Here is a 19,147-nt window from a genome sequence, read left to right as displayed (position 1 = left end):
TATGGGTCAGGATTGAGAAGATCCTGTCCTCCTTCTCGGCCCATTGTCTCACTGAAGACATCTTTGGAGGTTTGATTTAGTGAACCCCCCCCTCCTTGACGCACCTAATGAAGGACAATCCGGTTAGGCCTGGGCACACACGCAGCCAAAGTGGCGCTCACATGCAAGCACGTAGCACGGGGGGGGGTTTAATTGGACGGGCTTAATTGAGTTGTGAGGGGCTCATAAGGCTTAAGGAGTGCCAATCAGAGAAAGTCGGTCTTAATGAGTGGATCCCCCCCCCAACCAGATACAGTACAGAACTTGAATCCACCGTATTGTACGACTCGCAGCAATTAGACTAATTACCGCACGGGAAAATAACGGAATGTCTCCATTCCGGGAGAATGAAATTTCATTTGAAGATGAAATAGTTCAACTTTACCTTCTCATAGCGGCGTTTTAATGATACGGAATGATGGGACTACATCCGTGGCCTCTTGGCTTCCTGTCACGTGTAGCTCCCACCCCGGTTGGATTAGGTCAACAGCAGGGGAGGGGGTGACGTTGCCATGGCAACAAACGTGATAACAACCCCCCCCCCGGGGGTCGTGTCTTACGCCGATTCATTTAGTGAGCGGAGGTGATCGTTGCGCTTCAAATCTAGAAATACCGAGATGATGGAGGTCGATCCCGTGGTCACGGCCGTCGATTTGAAGAACGAGCCCGACAATATGAGTCGGCTTGTTGCAAGAGGTCAAAGGTCAAGGGAGAGCATCTTTTTGCATGTTGTCCAAGGCCTTGCCTGCATGCGGCATGTACGCGGAAGGGCGGCTTGACTGCAACTTGTCTTTGCATGTGAATGTCCGTGATTGGCGCCGGAATGTTCCGTTCGTCCCCCTCGCGTTTGGGCAGTGGCATGCACCGAATCAACTGTCCAGCAAGGCTTGCCTTAAATCGCTGTGCATGGGCTCCATTTTCCGATTTTGGAGAGAAGCTCCGTCTCCCGCACCCAAATTTCTAGTCACAGCGGGCGACACTGTGCTGTTTTGGTTTTTGCAGGACAGTGAGGGTGCACAGCCACTGAACCTGTCGGCCAAGCCTAAGGCATCCGAGAGCAAGTCACCCAACTCCCCCCCAACTTCCCCACAGGTCCCCGCTGCTGCTGCTGCCGCTGCTGCCAAGCTGGGCCCCGCCGGCTCCATGAAGCACAGTGTCGCCCCCTCCAGCATCGGAGGACCTCCGGGCAGAGTCAGCTCAATAGGTTGGTCAACATAAATGAATACATATATATATATATATATATATATATATACACACCGTATTTTCTGGACTATAAGGTGCTACCTAAAAACCTAAAATTTTCTCAAAAACCGACAGTGCGCCTTATATATGGACCAAATTCCTAAATTTAAACTGGCCCGAAGCATTGTGTCATGAAATCAATCATATGTGGCCCGCTGAAGACTATGAATGATGAATCAAAAAGACTATGGATCATTATTTTGTGATAATAAAGTAATTTGTTGCGTCTGAAGTTGAAATAAAAAAGATAAAATGGAGAATGATTTGATTTGGATTAAAAATCGGATGCATTAATGGTGCGCCTTATAGTCCGGTGCGCCTTATATAAGGACAAAGTTTTATAATGGGCCATTCAAGGTGCGCCTTATAGTCCGGCGCGCCTTATAGTCTGGAAAATACGGTACACTTTTTTTTTTTCTATGTATAAATTAGATATTTTTTTCCTCTTGACGCTTCCATGACGCACATCTGAATTGTCTCGCTGGAGCCACGCAGCCAATTTTTTTTTTTAAATGCAATATTCCTGGATGTTCTGTTGGCCCACATGACCAAAATAGCACTCTTCCTTGCAAGTGGCGCCATTGTCGGCGGCGTAATCATCCCCGACCATATGCACCCTCACACGCGTACGTGAAATACGACATCAATGAATCACCGTTTTGTGCGCTTAATCCATTTTTCACGCCGCACTGATAGTTCAAATACTTCACATATGTAACAGGCTATAATTAATGTGTTTGTGTTGTTGTTGCTCGCCCCCTCCCCCTCCCCTCGCCCGTGTCACTATTTGCCTTGGGGGGGCCCCGCTGCATTGTTATGTGTTTATTAGTGACTGAAAGAGACAGAGAGACACGAGGTGGCGATGGGGGGAAGGCGGAAAGATGGAAGGGGGATTAACACCCTTCCATTTTTTTTTTTTTCTTTGAAGCGGGGGGGAATAATAAAGCGAGGCAACGTATGACAGACAGGAGGTATCAGCAATGAGATTAGACAAGGCTCTTACATGAGCCAGGACAGCGCAAACACTCAGCGTTAATGACACAATGACAGCACACAAGTCAAATGCTCAAACTCAATCACTCCCCCCCCCTCCCACTCCGCATCTGACTTCTTGGCTAATCTCACTGTTTTTCAACAAATCGGAGGATTTAATATCAGATTAGTGGATTTGCGCTCCCAGATGTTTTTTGTTGGGGAAAAATGGATTACAGTGTTTAAAGTTTGTGTGCGATCGGACGCTTTTGTGATGGCGGGCTCCATCTGTTGCCGGTTAGTTTCGCCGGTCGGTCATCAGCGTATTAGGGTTCTTGTTACGAGTTCACAAGGGGATTGGCGGGCCCGATAAATTGGAAAAGATGCGGCTCGTTTTGATGCGGCCGCGGGTCGCGTTTGACGTTTTTAGGATGAGTTTAGAAGAATATTATCGATGCAAATAATTATAGCATGTCGGCCATCTTTGTGGCCATTTTTCTGGATTGAGAATTCTTTTTTTGTTTTGGCCTAACAGACCTCGAGCCACGTCACGTCTATCCATTTTCTCATCTCGAGTCAAATCGAAGGCCTGTCACTGCCTTCAATTTCAAACACTTTTTTTTTTTTGGTGTTTGTCGCTGTCACGAAAGTTTCCCTGTCGTGAGCCTTTTTGTGGTTCAAAATGCTTTTCTCCTGTCGGGAGAGATTTAGAAGGGGGTAAAATGTGCGTGGTGAAATGGAGCCCCGCCCCCTTTTATGTGGGTCACGCACATTTGGCATCACTGTCATCGGAACACACACATTGACATGGAGGGGCTTTTTTTTTTTTTTTTTTAAGATTAAAATTGACTGCCACCCAATTCCATCACCTTCTTCTTTAGGCCCGCTTTCACATGCAGACTTGTAAAAAGAGTTCACGGCGCTGTCATTACCAATGTGAATCCGGTAATCTGGCCTGAGATGGCATTAACGGGGGCGGCTTAGCGTAGATAAAGGCGGCAAAAGCCAGCGGCGGCGTTTTGTTAGCGACGGGGTACTCTGTAGGGTTACCTGGTTGCGCCTCTGGACGACGAGGCACTCTAATGCACATTTGTACATGCGTAATCTGAAGGCGGGGATGGACGGAGGCGGTTTGAAGGCACGCCATCTTGGGGCGCATTGTGACTCACTTCCCCTCCTCCTCAAGTGTATGCTAATGTCTTTACCTCGTGGCTAAAGGGGAGATTTATTCTGGCTGAAAAACTCCCGCCTCCTCTAAACATAAACACACCGCGCCAATTACGTTCACTTCATTAAAAACAAAAAAATGAAAGAAATAATAGTGGCTGTGTTTTTTCCCGTACTAGCAGACTTGCTGTCGTCTCTGTCTTCGGGTGCCTACCTGAACGACCACGAGGCCGTGACCAAGGCGTTCGCCGAGGCCCGGCAAATGAAAGAGCAACTCAAGCGGGAGCAGCAAGTGCTCGACGCTAAAGTGGCGGCCGTCAGCAGCCTCGGACTCAACAACGGGCGCGCCGACAAGGTAAGCAAACGGCGCCATCTAGTGGAGGAACCTTTATTTAGCTGTCACTCTAGGTCGCTAGCATAGATAGACGACTTTACTTTATTTTCCCATGCCTGAATTCAAAAGCTGTTAACTCCGGCTCGCCCCCCCCCTCCATTTTTCGCCCGGCGACAACAGAGTCGTCTGTGACACTCCGGGTGGGATTAGTTTTGTCGCTACTTTGTGTCTCGGCGCCCGTGTCAGCCGCTCAATCCACTTTTCTGGTGTACGGCGCTGGGGCTTAATGTCAGACTAGGCTGCCATCCACTCTGTCTCCCTCTTCATCCCCTCCCGTAAAAAAATTTAATCTTAATATCAGAGCGTTTGGAAGACATTATGTCCCTTTTTTTTTCCGTCCGGCAATCAGGTCTGATCACTTGTTTGACACGCAGATAATTCTTCCAAATCTCTCGGCAGATAACTCCAGCGAGATAAACGGCTCTCGTTTCTATTGAAGTGAAAATGATCGGCGACAATTAAAGTGTTTTGAGCTAAAAACAGTGCGATTAGCACGCTCGCTATCTAGTCAGGTCACAAATGGAGATTTTTTTATTTTTTTGGGGAGGTTGTTTTAGAAGACTAGGTTGTTTCCTGCTCTAATTAAACTGTAAAAAAAAAAAAAAAAAGTTCCAGCGTACATTAAGCATGTAAATGCGCAGTAAATCAGGCTTTTATTGGCCGTAATAAATTCTCGGGGGGGCTGCGCGGCGTGGCCTCGCTCTCCCGCTAATGCGTCGACCCTCTGAGAGCCGCCGCCGCCGCCGCTCGGCTGGCGCAGGTGGCAGCGGATCCAAAACAGTCGTTTAAATCGTTGAAAACACGCGCCGATGCTTTTTGGACAATTAGCGTGATTGCAAGGTCGCTTCGCTTTCCTGATGTGGAAGTTTGGTGGACTTTTGTGTTTGATTGCCTGCCGGGTTCTTGTGTGGCCAGGACAAAGCGGCCTTGGAGAGTTTGAGTCAACAATTGAAGCAGCAGGCCGAGGACAAGTTCAGCCACGCCATGCTGGACTTCACCATGAGCGGCGACTCCGACGGTAAGCGACTCGGCAACATTTCCAAGAATTCCAAAAACCTCATGTTGGTGCAATTCTTTTTTTTTAGGTTCCCCGAGCGTGTCCGACTCTCGGATATTCCGCGAGGCCCGAGGTCGCGGCAGCAGCGAGCCGCATATCAAACGGCCAATGAACGCCTTCATGGTGTGGGCCAAGGATGAGCGCAGGAAGATTCTGCAGGCTTTCCCTGACATGCACAACTCCAACATCAGCAAGATCCTCGGTAAGCACGCGTGTTCGAAATCGGATCGGTTAAAGTCATTAATGCTGATCCCGGAAGACGGGAAATCTGCAACACATCAAGATTTGTAATTGCCTATTTGGCGTCAAAGCCCTTTTTTTTTTTATTAGCCGGCTCTCTCAGTTCAAAACTGGTCAGAGAAAGTTGGATGTATCATCTTTTTCCCACCAGTGATTTCTTCCCAAACGGCGGTGTCGCGTAAACGAGAACGAGCCTCCGACAAATGATGATATAATTCATTATGCATTAAACAAGCAACGCGCCGCCGCCTGACATTTCCCCCGGACCGCCGGGATCGGCCCTGACATTTTAAAGAGCTCCTAAGCGTTTTATAACGGAGGCAAATCTGGTTTTAATAAGCCTCCTCTCTCTCTCTCTCTTTGGCTCTCCCTCGCTCGCTCTGTATCTCTCTCGGCCTCAATTGCTAACAGATCGCAGAACAGATGAGAACGGCCAAGTGCTGACAGCTTTTAGCCATTAAACATACAGTAGTCGAGAGCAAATTCAGACCAGATATGAAGCTGCGCTAGAGGGGGGGAACAGGCACGCGCATGGTTCCGATCCACGGGAACGGGGCCTTACCTGTCGCCCCCCGCTTTCCCCGAGTGGAGGGCTCGATTTAAGCCTCTTTATCATCTGGTCGCCCCTCCCTCATTTTGTTCTGGTAATAATGAGTCATCATTAGCGGCGAACAATTTCTCCTGCTTCGTTAATTGCTCTGGGTAATTTGGCATCCTGGGAATTTACCATTATTATTATTTATTATTTTATCATTATTATTAATTATTCTATCATGATCATTTTGAGATATTATATTATTTTTTTACTGTGATTTTATATTCATTATTACCGGAGCTCGGCATTTACCACAACCTTCGTCTTTCCAAGGCTCGCGCTGGAAGGCCATGACCAACTTGGAGAAGCAGCCGTACTACGAGGAGCAGGCGCGCCTCAGCAAGCAGCATCTGGAGAAGTACCCCGACTACAAGTACAAGCCGCGGCCCAAGCGCACGTGCCTGGTGGACGGCAAGAAGCTACGCATCGGCGAGTACAAAGCCATCATGCGCTCCCGGCGACAGGAAATGAGGCAGTACTTCAGTGTGGGGTGAGTTGACAAAATCAAATTGCGCATGGAGACCATCGTTTACTGGATGGCTTTTCCGTTCCAGGCAGCAGAGTCAGCTGCCGCTATCGTCGGCGGGCGTGGTCTACCCGGGCGCCCTCTCCATGGCGGGCATGCCGTCGCCCCAGATGCCCTCGGAGCACTCGAGCATGTCGAGTAGCCCCGAGCCCAACGCCAACCACCACCACCACCACCACTCCTCGGCCCACCTGGGCGGCCTGAAAGGCGACGAGCCCCGCATCAAGGAGGAGGAGCTACGGCTGGACGACAGTAACGGCGACGTCTACGACGACTTCGACTACGAGGACGAGGAAGCCGACTACGTCAGCGACAACGAGAACCACATCGCACAATAGGAGCGGCGGCGCCGTCCGATCGACCTTTCGACCCCTTATCCCCACCGTCCCCCCCCCGCGGACTCTTCGCAGAGCCCCTCCCATTAAACTCCCGATACCAGCGTCCGACCAATCAGCTGAAGTGACGGACTGTCACTCACGTTGACTGTTACAAAATCTGGGAGGAAGACAAAAGCCAGCCAGCCAGCCCCTGACACTTCCCGAGAAGAAGGAAGGGAGGGGCGGGGCTTGAAGCGACCTATCAAACAATTTGTACACACAAAAAAAAAAAGTCGCAAAACAGCGGACCTGTCACGGGCCGAAACAGATGACACTTTAAAAATGGCGGACCTTTTTTTTTTTCTCAAGAAACACTTTTTAAAAGAGAGAAAAAAAAAACTTTTTTTTCCTGTTTTCGGTTCTATAATATTCTCACTCAGGTACACGGTGCCAATAAGTGGCTTGTGAATGTGACTTGTTTTATTTTTTTTGTGCTAAGTTTAAATAATAATAGGAAAAAGAGACATTACTCCCCCCTCCCCCCCTCGTCTGTTGTGAAGCACCTGAAAGACACCACGATTTATTTCCGACAAGAGATTTTTCAAACTACCGGACGGCAACGGAGGGACGGATATTTTTATTTTATTTTAATTTATAATTTTGTGGGTTGGGTCGACGACGACAAGCACTGTGTTCGCGAGACAATCCACCCGGTTGTCATCTTGCGCCGACCCTCCACAGAGCTTGAACCACGCAACCGTGTGTGTGTGTGTGTGTGTGTGTGTGTGTGTGTGTGTGTTTGTGTGAGGAGGGTTAGCCCCTTTTCTGTGCTGAAAAAAAAAAAGAAACTAACTGCTGTTCATCGACTATCACATGCACACACACACACACACACACACAACTGTTATGTGTTTTCCCCCCGCTGAACTCAGCGGGCCGCCAGTCAGTGTTTCCGTTTTGTATTTGAAGACTGTATTTTTATTATTTCTCTAAACTGCCTCTATTCTAATATTATTAACAATAATTATAAGGACGGTCAGCTATGTTTAGTAAGTTATGTACAGTATAATTTATTTTTCTTCTCAATCTTGGCTTTTTTATGAGATTATTTTAGCCTGTAGGTATTAGAAAAAATCTTTTTTTTTTGTGTGTTCCCTTTTGAGTTTTTCTCACGTTTCGTATTAATCCTCCTCGGACAAGCTGAAAACTTAACCGGTGGGGAGGGGGGGGGGGGACCATTTTTAAAAAGCACTCAGACTCTCTCATCAGAGAAAAGAAGAACATGATATTTTTTATTATTATAATTATTATTACGTTTATTTGGAATGCTTATTCGAAATGTATAATGTGAAGATTTTTTTTTTCCTTTTCCCAAAAGCCCCAACGTTTACTCGCTCGGCCGGATACGCAGTGGAACATCATTGGCTGGACTCCACACACACACACACACACACACACATATACATACACACACGAGATTATTCATAACAACCAAACAAGTCCTATGCTGTCTTTTTGTTATTTTTTTTTTTTTTTTTACATTTAGATTAAATCCTGTACATATATTTTGTTTTTATGTGATAGTGGTTTATTTTAATCATAGGAAAGCAGTGTTTACCCCACCAATGGTGTTCCGCTGCGTTCGTACGGCATCTTAAACTCCATCAGGAGCCTTTTTTTTTATTTTAGTTTTTTTTTTGGAGTTGCTTTTTTGAGCTCCACAGAGCCATGACTTCTCATGACTTGACTTTGCTGTACAGCCAGCCCTGTTATCACGCCATGATGCTGGAGAAAGGGGAGAGGAGGGGGAGAGGAGGAGGAGGAGGGGGGGGTATTAGGACGTCAATCATCCCTGCTGGTAAGGTCGGCCCTCCCCGTATCGAGACAATGAAGAAGAAGGCGATCATATTATTTAAGACAATCAAAGTCATGAGTGGAGCTCAAAATCAAGTCCGAAATTACAACGGCGACAGAAAAAAAATAAAATATCTGACCATCTCAACTTGAAGAATCAAGAAAGATAATTATGTAAATATAACATAGAGTTATAGATTTATATTTTGTTCATAACACAATGTAATATAAGTTGTATATTTGTTTTTTTTTTCTCTCTCCTCTCTCTTCCTCTGTCTCTTTTTTCTTGATGTTTATCCATGCCACAGGAGTGAAGTCGCATCGCAGTACTCTCACAAAGAAAAAACGAAAAATGAAGAAAATTATGAAAGAAACAATGAAAAATTGAAGGGGGGTAAAAAGAGGAAAAAAATAACATTTGTGGGCTACCACCACCATCTGTTCTAAGTTCACTTTTTTTCAGTATTACTGCCAGACGAGGCTCTAATAAAGACGGCAATGTGTTCGGTAAAACCCGTGTGTTGGTCTTCACTATTTTTTTCTTTTTTTTAATTTACAATTGGACCTTAGAATAATAATCAGCAGAAGCCTTGTGGACCCAAATATGGTCAATTTTAATTTTTTAATAATAAAAAACATTATATTTTAATTTAATTGTATCTCTAATTTATACAATTTTTTATTTAATTTAATTTATCTCCAATTAATACTGTCTGTTGTGTTATTGCTACACCTTCCTAAATAATGTCAAGTTTTGAAAACAGCTTGAAAACTAATCCTAACTCACCATAAATCTTCTTATAGAAACCTATAAGAAAGAAAAAAAAAAAGTCTAAATCTTTAATTGATGCTCCCACTTTCCGTGGGTTGGAAAACACACAACCCCACTCAACGTGCTCGTGAAAAATCATCCTCCTCATCTACGTCCATATGCTTGCCAATCAACACACACACACAAAACATGGAGCACGGTTGAAAGCACTCGGAAGGACATGATTTTTGCTAATTAGCATAGCCTCACACACACACACACACACACATAAATGCCCTTTTGATGCAATAAAGAGTACAGATGGGCAAGTCCTCCAGTAAGTGAAGGACTTAGTTGTTCTCTGGGCGTGATGAATTTTTCAGAGGCAGCCTGAAGGTAAAAACCTGAGAAAAAGGTTTATGTCTGAATAGTTGAGAAGCAAGAAAGGGGATTCAGATCTCACCCCCGCCCCCTTTTTTTTTTTTTTATTGTCAGACGTACACTCTCAGATTAAATCTCAAACAGCCCAAGGTGCGCCGTAGGAGTTAGATCGCCTTAAAGCGCAATTATCCACTCGGCTATTTCCATCACAATAGTTGAAACAAAACGGGAAAAACTATTACAGTGGGCACATATTTGCATTTGCATTGATTTGAACTTTTTCTCTTGCTCGGATGAACAAAAAAACAAAACAAATCCTTTTGGGTAGTTTGCGCGAAGAAAACTGTGGGTGTTTGGGGAGGAGGGGGAAAAAAATGGAGTGAAAACGATGTCACATTAATGATTTAAAGTCGGTAATAGGATGTGCTGTGACGCTGAGCCGCCAGCTAAGCGGAGTTTAAGGCTGCGGCGTTAATGTATTCATGAGGAGGAGGGATTACGGCGAGTGACGAGAGAAGAGCTAGTTGAGTGCGGCGAAGCGGCCTGGGTCAAAAGGACCCGTCCGTGGCGTTATGGAAAAAAAGAGCAATGATGGAAAAAAAACATCACTTTGGATACTACAACCAAGTTGTGCAAAATCCAAGGCAATAATAAAAGGAATAATGTCAATCGGTTCCACACACCCACAAAAATTTGAGTGAAAAAAACAGGGGCTGACCAAGATGGGGTTTTTATTTTTGAAAGCCGATGGAGATTCCGATATTTATCTTTCAAAACATTTTGCGAACCGATTTATCGTCCGATTAATTTTCAAACATGAATTTTGGTCCTCACAACAATTTGTCCTTTTCATTTATTTAATTTAACAGAGCAAACAAATTGCCTTATTTTGAATTGAAGTAAACTAGAATAGGCTCCGTGAAAAAACAAACAAAAAAAAAACAATTACATACCCTAAGCACGTTGGATTGCATTTTTTTTTTCTTCCTCCCTTTTCTTGCTTCATCAGCCATCCTACAACGTGACATGCGCCGGGTCGTTAAAAAACGCGACGCATTCATAAACATCTCGTAAAAAAAATAAATGATTCCGGGGAAGTAGCTAAGCTGCGAAAACATCCGTCAGTGCTCATCTGAAGAGGAAAGCCGTTAATATTGGGTGAATGATGCATTAAGAGTCCATAAAAACGGTCTGCAGGGAGAAAAAAACAAGCACTCAAGCCATAAAAATGAAATAACGTGACGCCGCAGTGCGGAATCAAATGTGCCGTGTGCTGTTTAACCCTGATTTGGATCCAACTTGAGTTGTGACCCTGAGAATGGCAAGACTTTTTTTTCCCCAAAAGTGACCCAAGCTACACTCCAAATGAAAATATGTTCCTACAAAAACGGTCGAGCAAGCACATATTCGGTGTCACCGATTTGAGCGACAGCCTAACGTGACGAGAGCGGCGGCGTGTGAGGGACAGGCGTGGCGCGCGACGTAGCAGCGAGGCCCGCGGGGTGTCTGATCCCGGATCAGGAGCCAAGAAGCTGGCTCGGTATCCCCCCCCCCATCCCCGTCTCTGCCGAGTCACTCTCACTGCAATTGGCTGGCCTACTTTTGCCCTGGTCTCCCTGTCCATCAAATTAATTTTTTTGTGAGCCTTCCTCCTTGTTAAATAACATTCATACACTCTGTAATTCACTTAACACAAAATTTGGTATATAACCCTATTGTGTGTAGATCCACAAAAGAAAGTCTCAAGAACCTATTCACAAACAAAATACAAGAAGTCTGCTATTTTGGTTTGAAGCAGATGTTTTTTGTTCATTTCACGGGTCCCTCAATGAATTCAAACACAGAAGCTATTTTTACTGATCTGTCAGTAGAGTCTGCAATGAGCAGACCCACAAAATAAAGTCTCAAAAACGTGAAACTACCGTAATTTTCGGACTATAAGTCGCACCGGAGTATAAGTCGCACCAGCCATAAAATGCCCAAAAAAGTGAAAAAAAACCATATATATGTATATAAGTCGCTCCTGAGTATAAGTCGCCCCCCCACCCAAACTATGAAAAAAAACCGCGACTTATAGTCCGGAAATTACGGTAAATAAAAAAAATACCACAATGTTGGTTTGAAACAGGGTTCTTGGTGACTTTGGTCTTTCAAAGAAAAGTTTCACTTAAGATAAAATTGGAAGTCTATCATGAGTGGACCCACAAAAAAAGCCTCGAGATCTTAAGTTTAAATAGACACTGGGAATCAAAGGTTTTGGTTTGAGTGAGCAATTTTCAGCTTAGTTGGGCCATTTTCCAAAGTTTCTCTTATCATATAAGTTGTCTATCATGTGCAGACCCACAAAAAAAAAAAATCCCACAATCACACTCGGTCAGTCAAGAGTAGAGCCACCAAAAAAGTCTCACGAGTGCCTGACAAGCGGCACGAGCGTTTTCATTTCAAACAAATCCTTCAAAGACGTACTTGACAGAACTCTTGTCCGATTCCTGGCAAATGTTTACCACCTGTACTAGACAGATGGGCGACGCGGAATTGAGGAAGCGTTTGGTTTTCCCTCACCGCGCGTAGGCGTGGAGTGAAGTTTGAGGACCGGGCCGTGAACAACAACTACGACGACGTCGGTGATTAAAGTCTTTTGCGTTACAATATTTACCGTTATTGGATATGATGAGAGGTGACGAGAGTGCAGACGCACTTCACGGGAAGCATTAAGACAGAAACGGCGATGCGAGACGATAAGAGGAAGTGATCTGATGGCTCGTCAGCTGTCGGCGTGTAGGTGGACCGGCGGGCAGAACTTTTCACAGCAAACTTGAAAACATGTTGTTCGCCGCGTGGAGCCCGTGGGCGCTTTAACGTCATGAAATGTATATCATTTTGTTGGCCGTGTAGAAACGGGAGGGGCTGTTATTCTCTCTTCCCATCAACACCCTAATGCACACATGCAAATATTATGCTAATGCTATGTTAATTGGCGGCGTAGCTGCAAAGCAGCCCTGCTGTTCAAATGACTGGCGAGAAAATAGGTGGGGTCAGTCGCAAGCTGTAAAAACGACTCGAAACACAAATAAACAAAACCCTCGGGGATTAGCGGAACAAGGGCCAGTGATAAACGGATGAGCGGAGAGACAGGGAATACAAGGGGCTGCCGGCGAGGTGGGCTGGGGGGGGGCAATCGGCTCAGGGATACGGAACGGCGGAGAGGCAGAGGGACGAGGGAGAAATGCGGGGAGATGGGCGAGGACGCTCTAAGAGGGATTAAAAGGGGGACATGGGATGACATGAGAAACGGGCCAGAGGTAAAACAAACAGACGAGCATGCGAAGGAGGAAGTCGGTAAAAGGATAGCAAATGCAAATGGAGGGCGGGATTAGGGAAGGGCGCGAGAGGAAACTCAGAGGCATACGAAAGCAAAGACTCGTACCGTATTTCAATTGATACGAATTAAAAAAGTTGCTGTACGAAAGGTCATCAAGGACGCAAACACGAGCGGAAGTACGGACTCGGGAGATCGTCCGTCTTATCGGGAGGAACTCTCCCGACAGCCCGTGTCGCAAGACATAATTGTTTGGAGTATTGAGAGTTGTGAAACATTACAGTGGGCTCAATAAATAAGGCACCCAGTGGGGGTTTGTTCCGAAGGGAGGGGGGAGAGAGTGCCGGGCCTGGAGCGCTTGTGCTTGTGTGCTGTAATGTGTGAGAGCTCGGTGGGCCCTGGCAGGAGCGTCGCTATTTGGAAGCCGTCGGTGTCCGTCGCATGCCAAGCAGCCACGAGACGCCTCCCCCCCCCCCCCCCCCCCCTCCTCAAAAACAACCCCCGCTGGAGTTCCGGTAGCTGCCAACTTCTCAGACAGCCCACCGCTGACCCCTCCAGGCCGGGAAACTGTCGTCCGGCCAAGGAAACCGACGAGTCCGCCGGGCCTTTTTTCCTCGCCCCCCCGATAAATTTCGGAGATTGTCGCGCCCCCCTCTCTTCGCTCTGCCCCTGGAAAGACAGAGCGAGGAGGCTTGTAATTTTAATTCCATTGCCTCGGTCGCTTCATTTGGCTCCAAGATTTAAAAGCCCGTTTATTTGTCTCTTAGCTTTGGATGCTTCTTCGCCGCCACAAAGAATTCTCCGGCACGCGGCGAGCGCACGGGTGCCAAAAGCCACAGCTGACAGCCATGTGTCCTGACAGTTGACTTTGAATCCCACTTGAGACCAACTTGCTTTGTTTTGCGCATTATTTTCATTTTTCCCAGACGAGAGCGGACAGAAAAAACTTGTCAGCACGCATTTGTAACCACATTTGCACCAGCTGGCTCCGGCTTGCTCCTTCCCCCGGGCTGGAATTGTTAGCACTTTTGGCAATTGGGACAAATCCAGGACAATCCAGAATTGGACAACATTTTCTTCCCTCCGTGAAATTCCAGATAACATGTACAAAACCTCTTGATTTACGATTTTGTTGGTCTTCATTGTCATTTTAAACAGTAGTAACATTTGAAAAAGCGATAGAAGTTAGCATAGCAGCTACAACAGCTAGCATGTACGCTTAAAGGGACGCTAGCCATGTTCAGAATTAAAAAGCCAATATTTTGCTTAAAATTTGATAACTTTCGTTTATAATTGACATCTTTAAAATGCAGTTTTGAAGTGTATTTGTTCATTTCTCCCAAATGTCGTCCAATTGCCGAATGACCCACGCGACGACGACGAGGCTACAGGAAGTATCATGCTAGCGAGGGATTTACGGTTGAATTTGTAACAGCTGCTGCACTGTACGGCGAGGGTAAGAAGGATTTCCTGGATGGAGGTGTCCTAATGGCGTTAATGTCAGTCCACAGACGACCCATTAGTGGCTCTTCGGCACCCTCGCCAAGGCCACGCCGTAATGGCCTTGGCTGGCTTCGACCGCTAGTCTGCACGGAGCGGATCTAGCCATGGATTTATTCTGATGTTCTCGGGGATTACATCCTCAGTGATCTCTGTATTACGAGTAGATTTAGGGCCATAACTCCTGAAGATAAGTCTGAAGGGGGAGGTGGGCGGTTGGAGTGATTGTTTAAAATGCCACGTTAGCCACGAGTGCAATTGGGGACAATAAAATCCTCCATTTTGGCAGCCATTTATTGGCACTAAGGTGATTTTTAATGATTTGGAGTGGAAGCTTTGGGATTGTATTAATACTATGCAACCGATGCGGTATTGTTTACCCACGCGCCTTTGTTTGTAATTGTTCATAAAAGAGGATTGACTGCAGAATAATGGATGATTAAAGTGAATCGAGCAGGAAATTAAATAGAGGAATACAGCAGAGGCTCTAAGGACTGAGAATTCTGACTCGACATTTATAAGACTCATTTGAAGTCATTTAAACTCTCCAAAAACTCTCAAAAATGAATGTTTCAAAAGAGTAGTCAGCCATTTTTGATCTGAAGCAGCCATTTGCCAATTTCCAGGAGTCCTTCCAAGAAAATCCAGCCTCCAAAGTCAGTTTCATGACTTGACATTAAACTTGGTGGTCAGGTCTACCATGAAAAGACCCACACAAAAAAAAAACTCTCAGTAGCCCGTAATTAACAAGACGCAGGAAGTCAGCCATTTTGTTTTTAGGGATGCAAGTTTACAGACTGAATGGATTGCGAGGAGGTCTTCTTATAATTCTTAAATATTACTCACTGTAATATTTTGCGAGGTATATAAACACAGTCGGAATGGGGCGTTACGGAGCGAGACATCCACTCTCCCTGAGCGTAGCTAACCCGCCTCGTGCCGAGCGTACTTTACAAGGCCCCGGAGAGGCAAATCGTGACCGCAAATGAACACAGGCCCATAAACGCCGACGGAGCTTGACGTTGACATAACAACGAGCCAGAACACTCCGGTTCTGTAGAATAGCTTGACCTAAAATGATGTTTGGGAATGATTATTATTTCTTCCGAATATTATCAACAGCGGGTTGTGTTGTGTTTCTTTGCCAATCAATCAGTCTTGAAATGGAGCCTTGTGCCACTTTTTCTTCACGCTGTGCCAACTGTCACTTAACGGACAGAAGTACGTCGTCGACAAACTGTTCAGTAAATAAACACGGCAGTACAGCAGGACGTTTTTTTTTTTTTTCTTGCCAAGCTCGCTAAAGTGTCAAATGCATACAGACAGCGACAGACGCGGTGTACCTGTGTCAAACAAACACGTTCACACGTAGAAGAATTTATTATTCAATTGATGGATTCTTTAAAACCATCCTGTTCTATATATTTTTTTTTTTTCCGGCGCAGTGACGACAGACTTTCCAAGAAAGCCGACAAACGTCGACGTTAGGACCTCGGCTGACGCGGTCATCATTTATCGCTGGGTAAAAGGTTTCGGAGGCACAAAAGAAAAGCGCTGAAAGAAGTTTGGACCTTGTGACTGGTGGAGACAAGGACAACGAACAGAGAGAAAAAATCTGACCTCAAAACGCTTCTGCTTTGATGCGGACGAAAAAATACTGAAATAATTCTTCGCTTTCAATATCTTGTGTTGAGAACTATTATATTAGTTTTGTGGTGATTGGTACTAACATGACTTTTTCCGGAGGGAGGGGGGGCACGCAGGAATAAACAAACCTCAGGAGGTAGGAAAGGGAGGAAAGAACGACGGATGAGGCTTGACACTCGCTATGTCCGCAAAATCCTTTCGGGGTCTTTAGGAAAGCGATCGCCCCCTCTGCCCCGTCGCCCCCTCGGTCGGGATTCCGGGGAGGTTGGATGGGGACCAGGACCCATCTGTCCTGGTCAAGTTGTCAAGTAGGACCCCGAGGTGGGGGAATGAGCCTGGAGATTTACTTAGATAAACACTCTTGGTTTAAAGTGACACGGGAAGCGACGCTCACTTGGAGCGAATAGATCCGTAAATGGCTAAAACCAGAGATTAATTTTTCATAAAGGGCTTCTAAAAAAATATATTTTCATAATTTTAAAAACCTACTTACATATTTCTTACTTTTCAATTTTTTTCTGCATTTCTTTTTTCTTTTTCATAATTTTACAAACCTACTTTCATATTTTTTGACTTTGACCTTTTTTTCTTCTAAATTTTCCTTTTCATAATTTTACAAACCTACTTTCATTTTTTTTTTTACTTTCAAATATATAATTTTTTTTCTAAAGACTTATTGTTCATTTGTTGAAATGTACAGTCTTTTAGTAACATAGTGGGAGTGCGTGTGGGGGCGCGCCATTGTGTGTGTGTGTGTGTGTAAGAGAAGATGTTGGATGTGTCCCCATTTTTATACATACGTCGCCTGTTTCCTCTCCTCTGCAAATCTCGCGGTGACATTTGGGAGCAATTTTGAAGTGCGCCCGCAAAGGTTGTCAAGGGATTAATCTCATCTCACGCTGGGGCGAAAGGAGCAAAAAAAAAAAAAGGAAAAAAAACAGAGAAGGGGAAAAAAAAAAAAAAAGGCTTCCTTCAAGAATTAAGCACAATTTACCCATCAAGACGAGTCTTTCAGGACAGGAGACAAGCATAAATAATATCTCCTCGGTCCAGATTTGCTAATTTACAAGCTTAGCATCTCCAAATGTTATTAAGCGCAATGACGAGGTTAGCAGAAGGCGCTGTAGGGAATGATTTGTTATCCGGGCGAGCAGCAGCCGGGAAAAAGAAAGCACATGTTGGAGTGCTCAGATAGAAACAGAGACATACCTGACACCCCCCCCCCCCTCCCCTTCCCATCTCGTCCCACTCCCACAATGTAACTGCGCTCACCTCGCGGGCTGGCAGATCTCGAACTTGGCATGGCCTTCGCAAATGTTCTTTTCCCTCCCGTCTCATTCTCCTTTTTTTTTTTTTTCTCTCCGTATTTCTTCCCACTCGAGGCTTCAAACATCAAATGGAACATTTGGGAATCTTGGCATCTCGCTCGGATGTTCAGTTCAAGCGAACAGCAAAAGAATAACGTTCTTGTCGCTTCCGACTATCGATAAATCGGCAAAAAAAAATGTTTTCCTTAGCAAAAGCAAATGTTTTGATTTATATTCTGAACTGAAATGCATTTGGATACATTTCAATTAAAATATGTCAATGAAAAAACAAACGAATTCGATAATCGGTTTCTAATCGATTAATCGTTCCACCGATCTCACATTTCACACTGTGAGGGAGGTGTGTCATTTTTTAAATGTAAAAAAAGAAATAATTTGGAGTAGAAAACCGTTTCTCGTGTACCTTCCAGCCAGATGGGAGCAAATCAACACATTAAAAAAAAAAAAAAAGTCCCAAACTCGCAAAATAATGTTCTCGTCGCGATATTCACTCGACGTCTCTGAGGCGCTTCCAAAAATGTGTTTGTCACTTCGGTTTTGGTTCTCCCGCCAAATGTTTTGGTCCGATTCAAACTTCTTTTTTTCTCCCCCCCCGCCCTCCCATAAATAACAAGGTGCCTCCTGAATTTGGAATACTGCACCTTTTTTTTCTAAGCTGACAAGGCGCTAACACCCCGCATCTCGACGCCTTTTGTGTGTGTGGGTGCGTATACACGTGTGTGTTCTCGGGGAGAATATTTTTGATCTGCGCTGGCTGTTTATCTTGCCGGAACAGGAGTCTCCCGTCACTCCAGCCCCTTTCTGATCCTGACAGATGAGTTCAACCTGCAGCCCGCAGCCACCGAGGGAGGGGGAGTGGGGGGGGGGGGGGCGTTTCAGTTGGCGTCGGTTTGTGTGCAAGAGAATGAACAGATGGGGAATCCGAAATAGAGGTGAAAGTCAAGGAAAGAAAAGGGAGAGAAGAGTGGAGGAGAAGAGAGAGGCTGCTTAGCCTCACCTGCCAGTCTGTGTTAGCCGGGATGAGCCAGAGTTGCTGCTTCTGGAAGCTTAGTGTCAAAGGTGGGACTGCAGGGCTCTGTCTGACACGCATGTGTGTGCGTGTGTGAGAATATATGTGTGTCTTTATGCCCAGTAGGGGTCCCCCCCCCACGCCCGGTACTGTTCCCCACATTCCGAGGGGGATGACTTGCAACTCCTTCATCTCCATCCGACTGATACATAACGATAAGAAGAAGGGACGATGAAGTGAAGCAAAGACGGGAAATTTAAAAGCCCGTGACTTGCCAAAGGACAAAGTTTGTTTACATTCAAAGATTTTGTGTACAATTTGTAAGCTTTTATGAGCGATGGAGGTTTCGTAAGTACAGTAGCCGGGGTTTGAACTAGTCTATTGAACCGGAGTAATTGGGAGCACGACCGACACGCCGCACCGATCGCTATTGGCGTTTGGGACCGCCATCCGGTCACCTCTTTCATCAGGGATCCGTTTCTTTCCATGAGCCGCGCTCACCTCTTGAACCGGCCCATTCAACGCTCGCTTCGAGTCGGAGGCAAGCTCATTCCGTTCGGCGGCGGATATCTTTGCCGTGAGGTCGTTTGGAGAACGTCGCCTAAGCGCTAGCGGTCGCACCTTTAGCCTCACCTCGCCCTGACCCCCGCGATGGAAAAAAAAAAAAAAAAGCAGGGTGTCTAAACAAACCGAATGTGACATTTTTATCCCGCACAGTACGCCAAAGAAAAAAACCTTGACTCAGTCACCTTGTTGTTGTATCCGGCAGCTGTAGCGCAAATGTGGAATCATTTCATTTTCAAACA

General features: G+C 45.6%; 2 protein-coding genes across 25 annotated transcripts in view; both read left to right on the top strand.

The window, feature by feature from the left end:
• sox5 (SRY-box transcription factor 5) overlaps positions 1-8,919 on the top strand; it is a 45,959-nt gene extending 37,040 nt beyond the window's left edge. For 3 of the 7 annotated variants that reach the window (XM_037243297.1, XM_037243296.1, XM_037243294.1), the window contains 6 exons: positions 1,042-1,243; positions 3,603-3,778; positions 4,733-4,835; positions 4,903-5,076; positions 5,983-6,199; positions 6,264-8,919. In XM_037243297.1, the coding sequence (XP_037099192.1) occupies positions 1,042-1,243; positions 3,603-3,778; positions 4,733-4,835; positions 4,903-5,076; positions 5,983-6,199; positions 6,264-6,573 (1,182 nt within the window). In that variant the 3' untranslated portion in view covers positions 6,574-8,919. The remainder of the gene's footprint in view (positions 1-1,041; positions 1,244-3,602; positions 3,779-4,732; positions 4,836-4,902; positions 5,077-5,982; positions 6,200-6,263) is intronic. The other 4 variants (XM_037243300.1, XM_037243295.1, XM_037243298.1 and 1 more) reach the window with 3 other exon arrangements.
• LOC119117275 overlaps positions 1-19,147 on the top strand; it is a 376,942-nt gene that overhangs the window by 132,046 nt on the left and 225,749 nt on the right. The window lies entirely within an intron of this gene.

This window comes from Syngnathus acus, chromosome 23, assembly GCF_901709675.1.
Source record: "Syngnathus acus chromosome 23, fSynAcu1.2, whole genome shotgun sequence".
NCBI lineage: Eukaryota > Metazoa > Chordata > Actinopteri > Syngnathiformes > Syngnathidae > Syngnathus > Syngnathus acus.
This window is presented reverse-complemented; position numbering and strand designations above follow the sequence as displayed.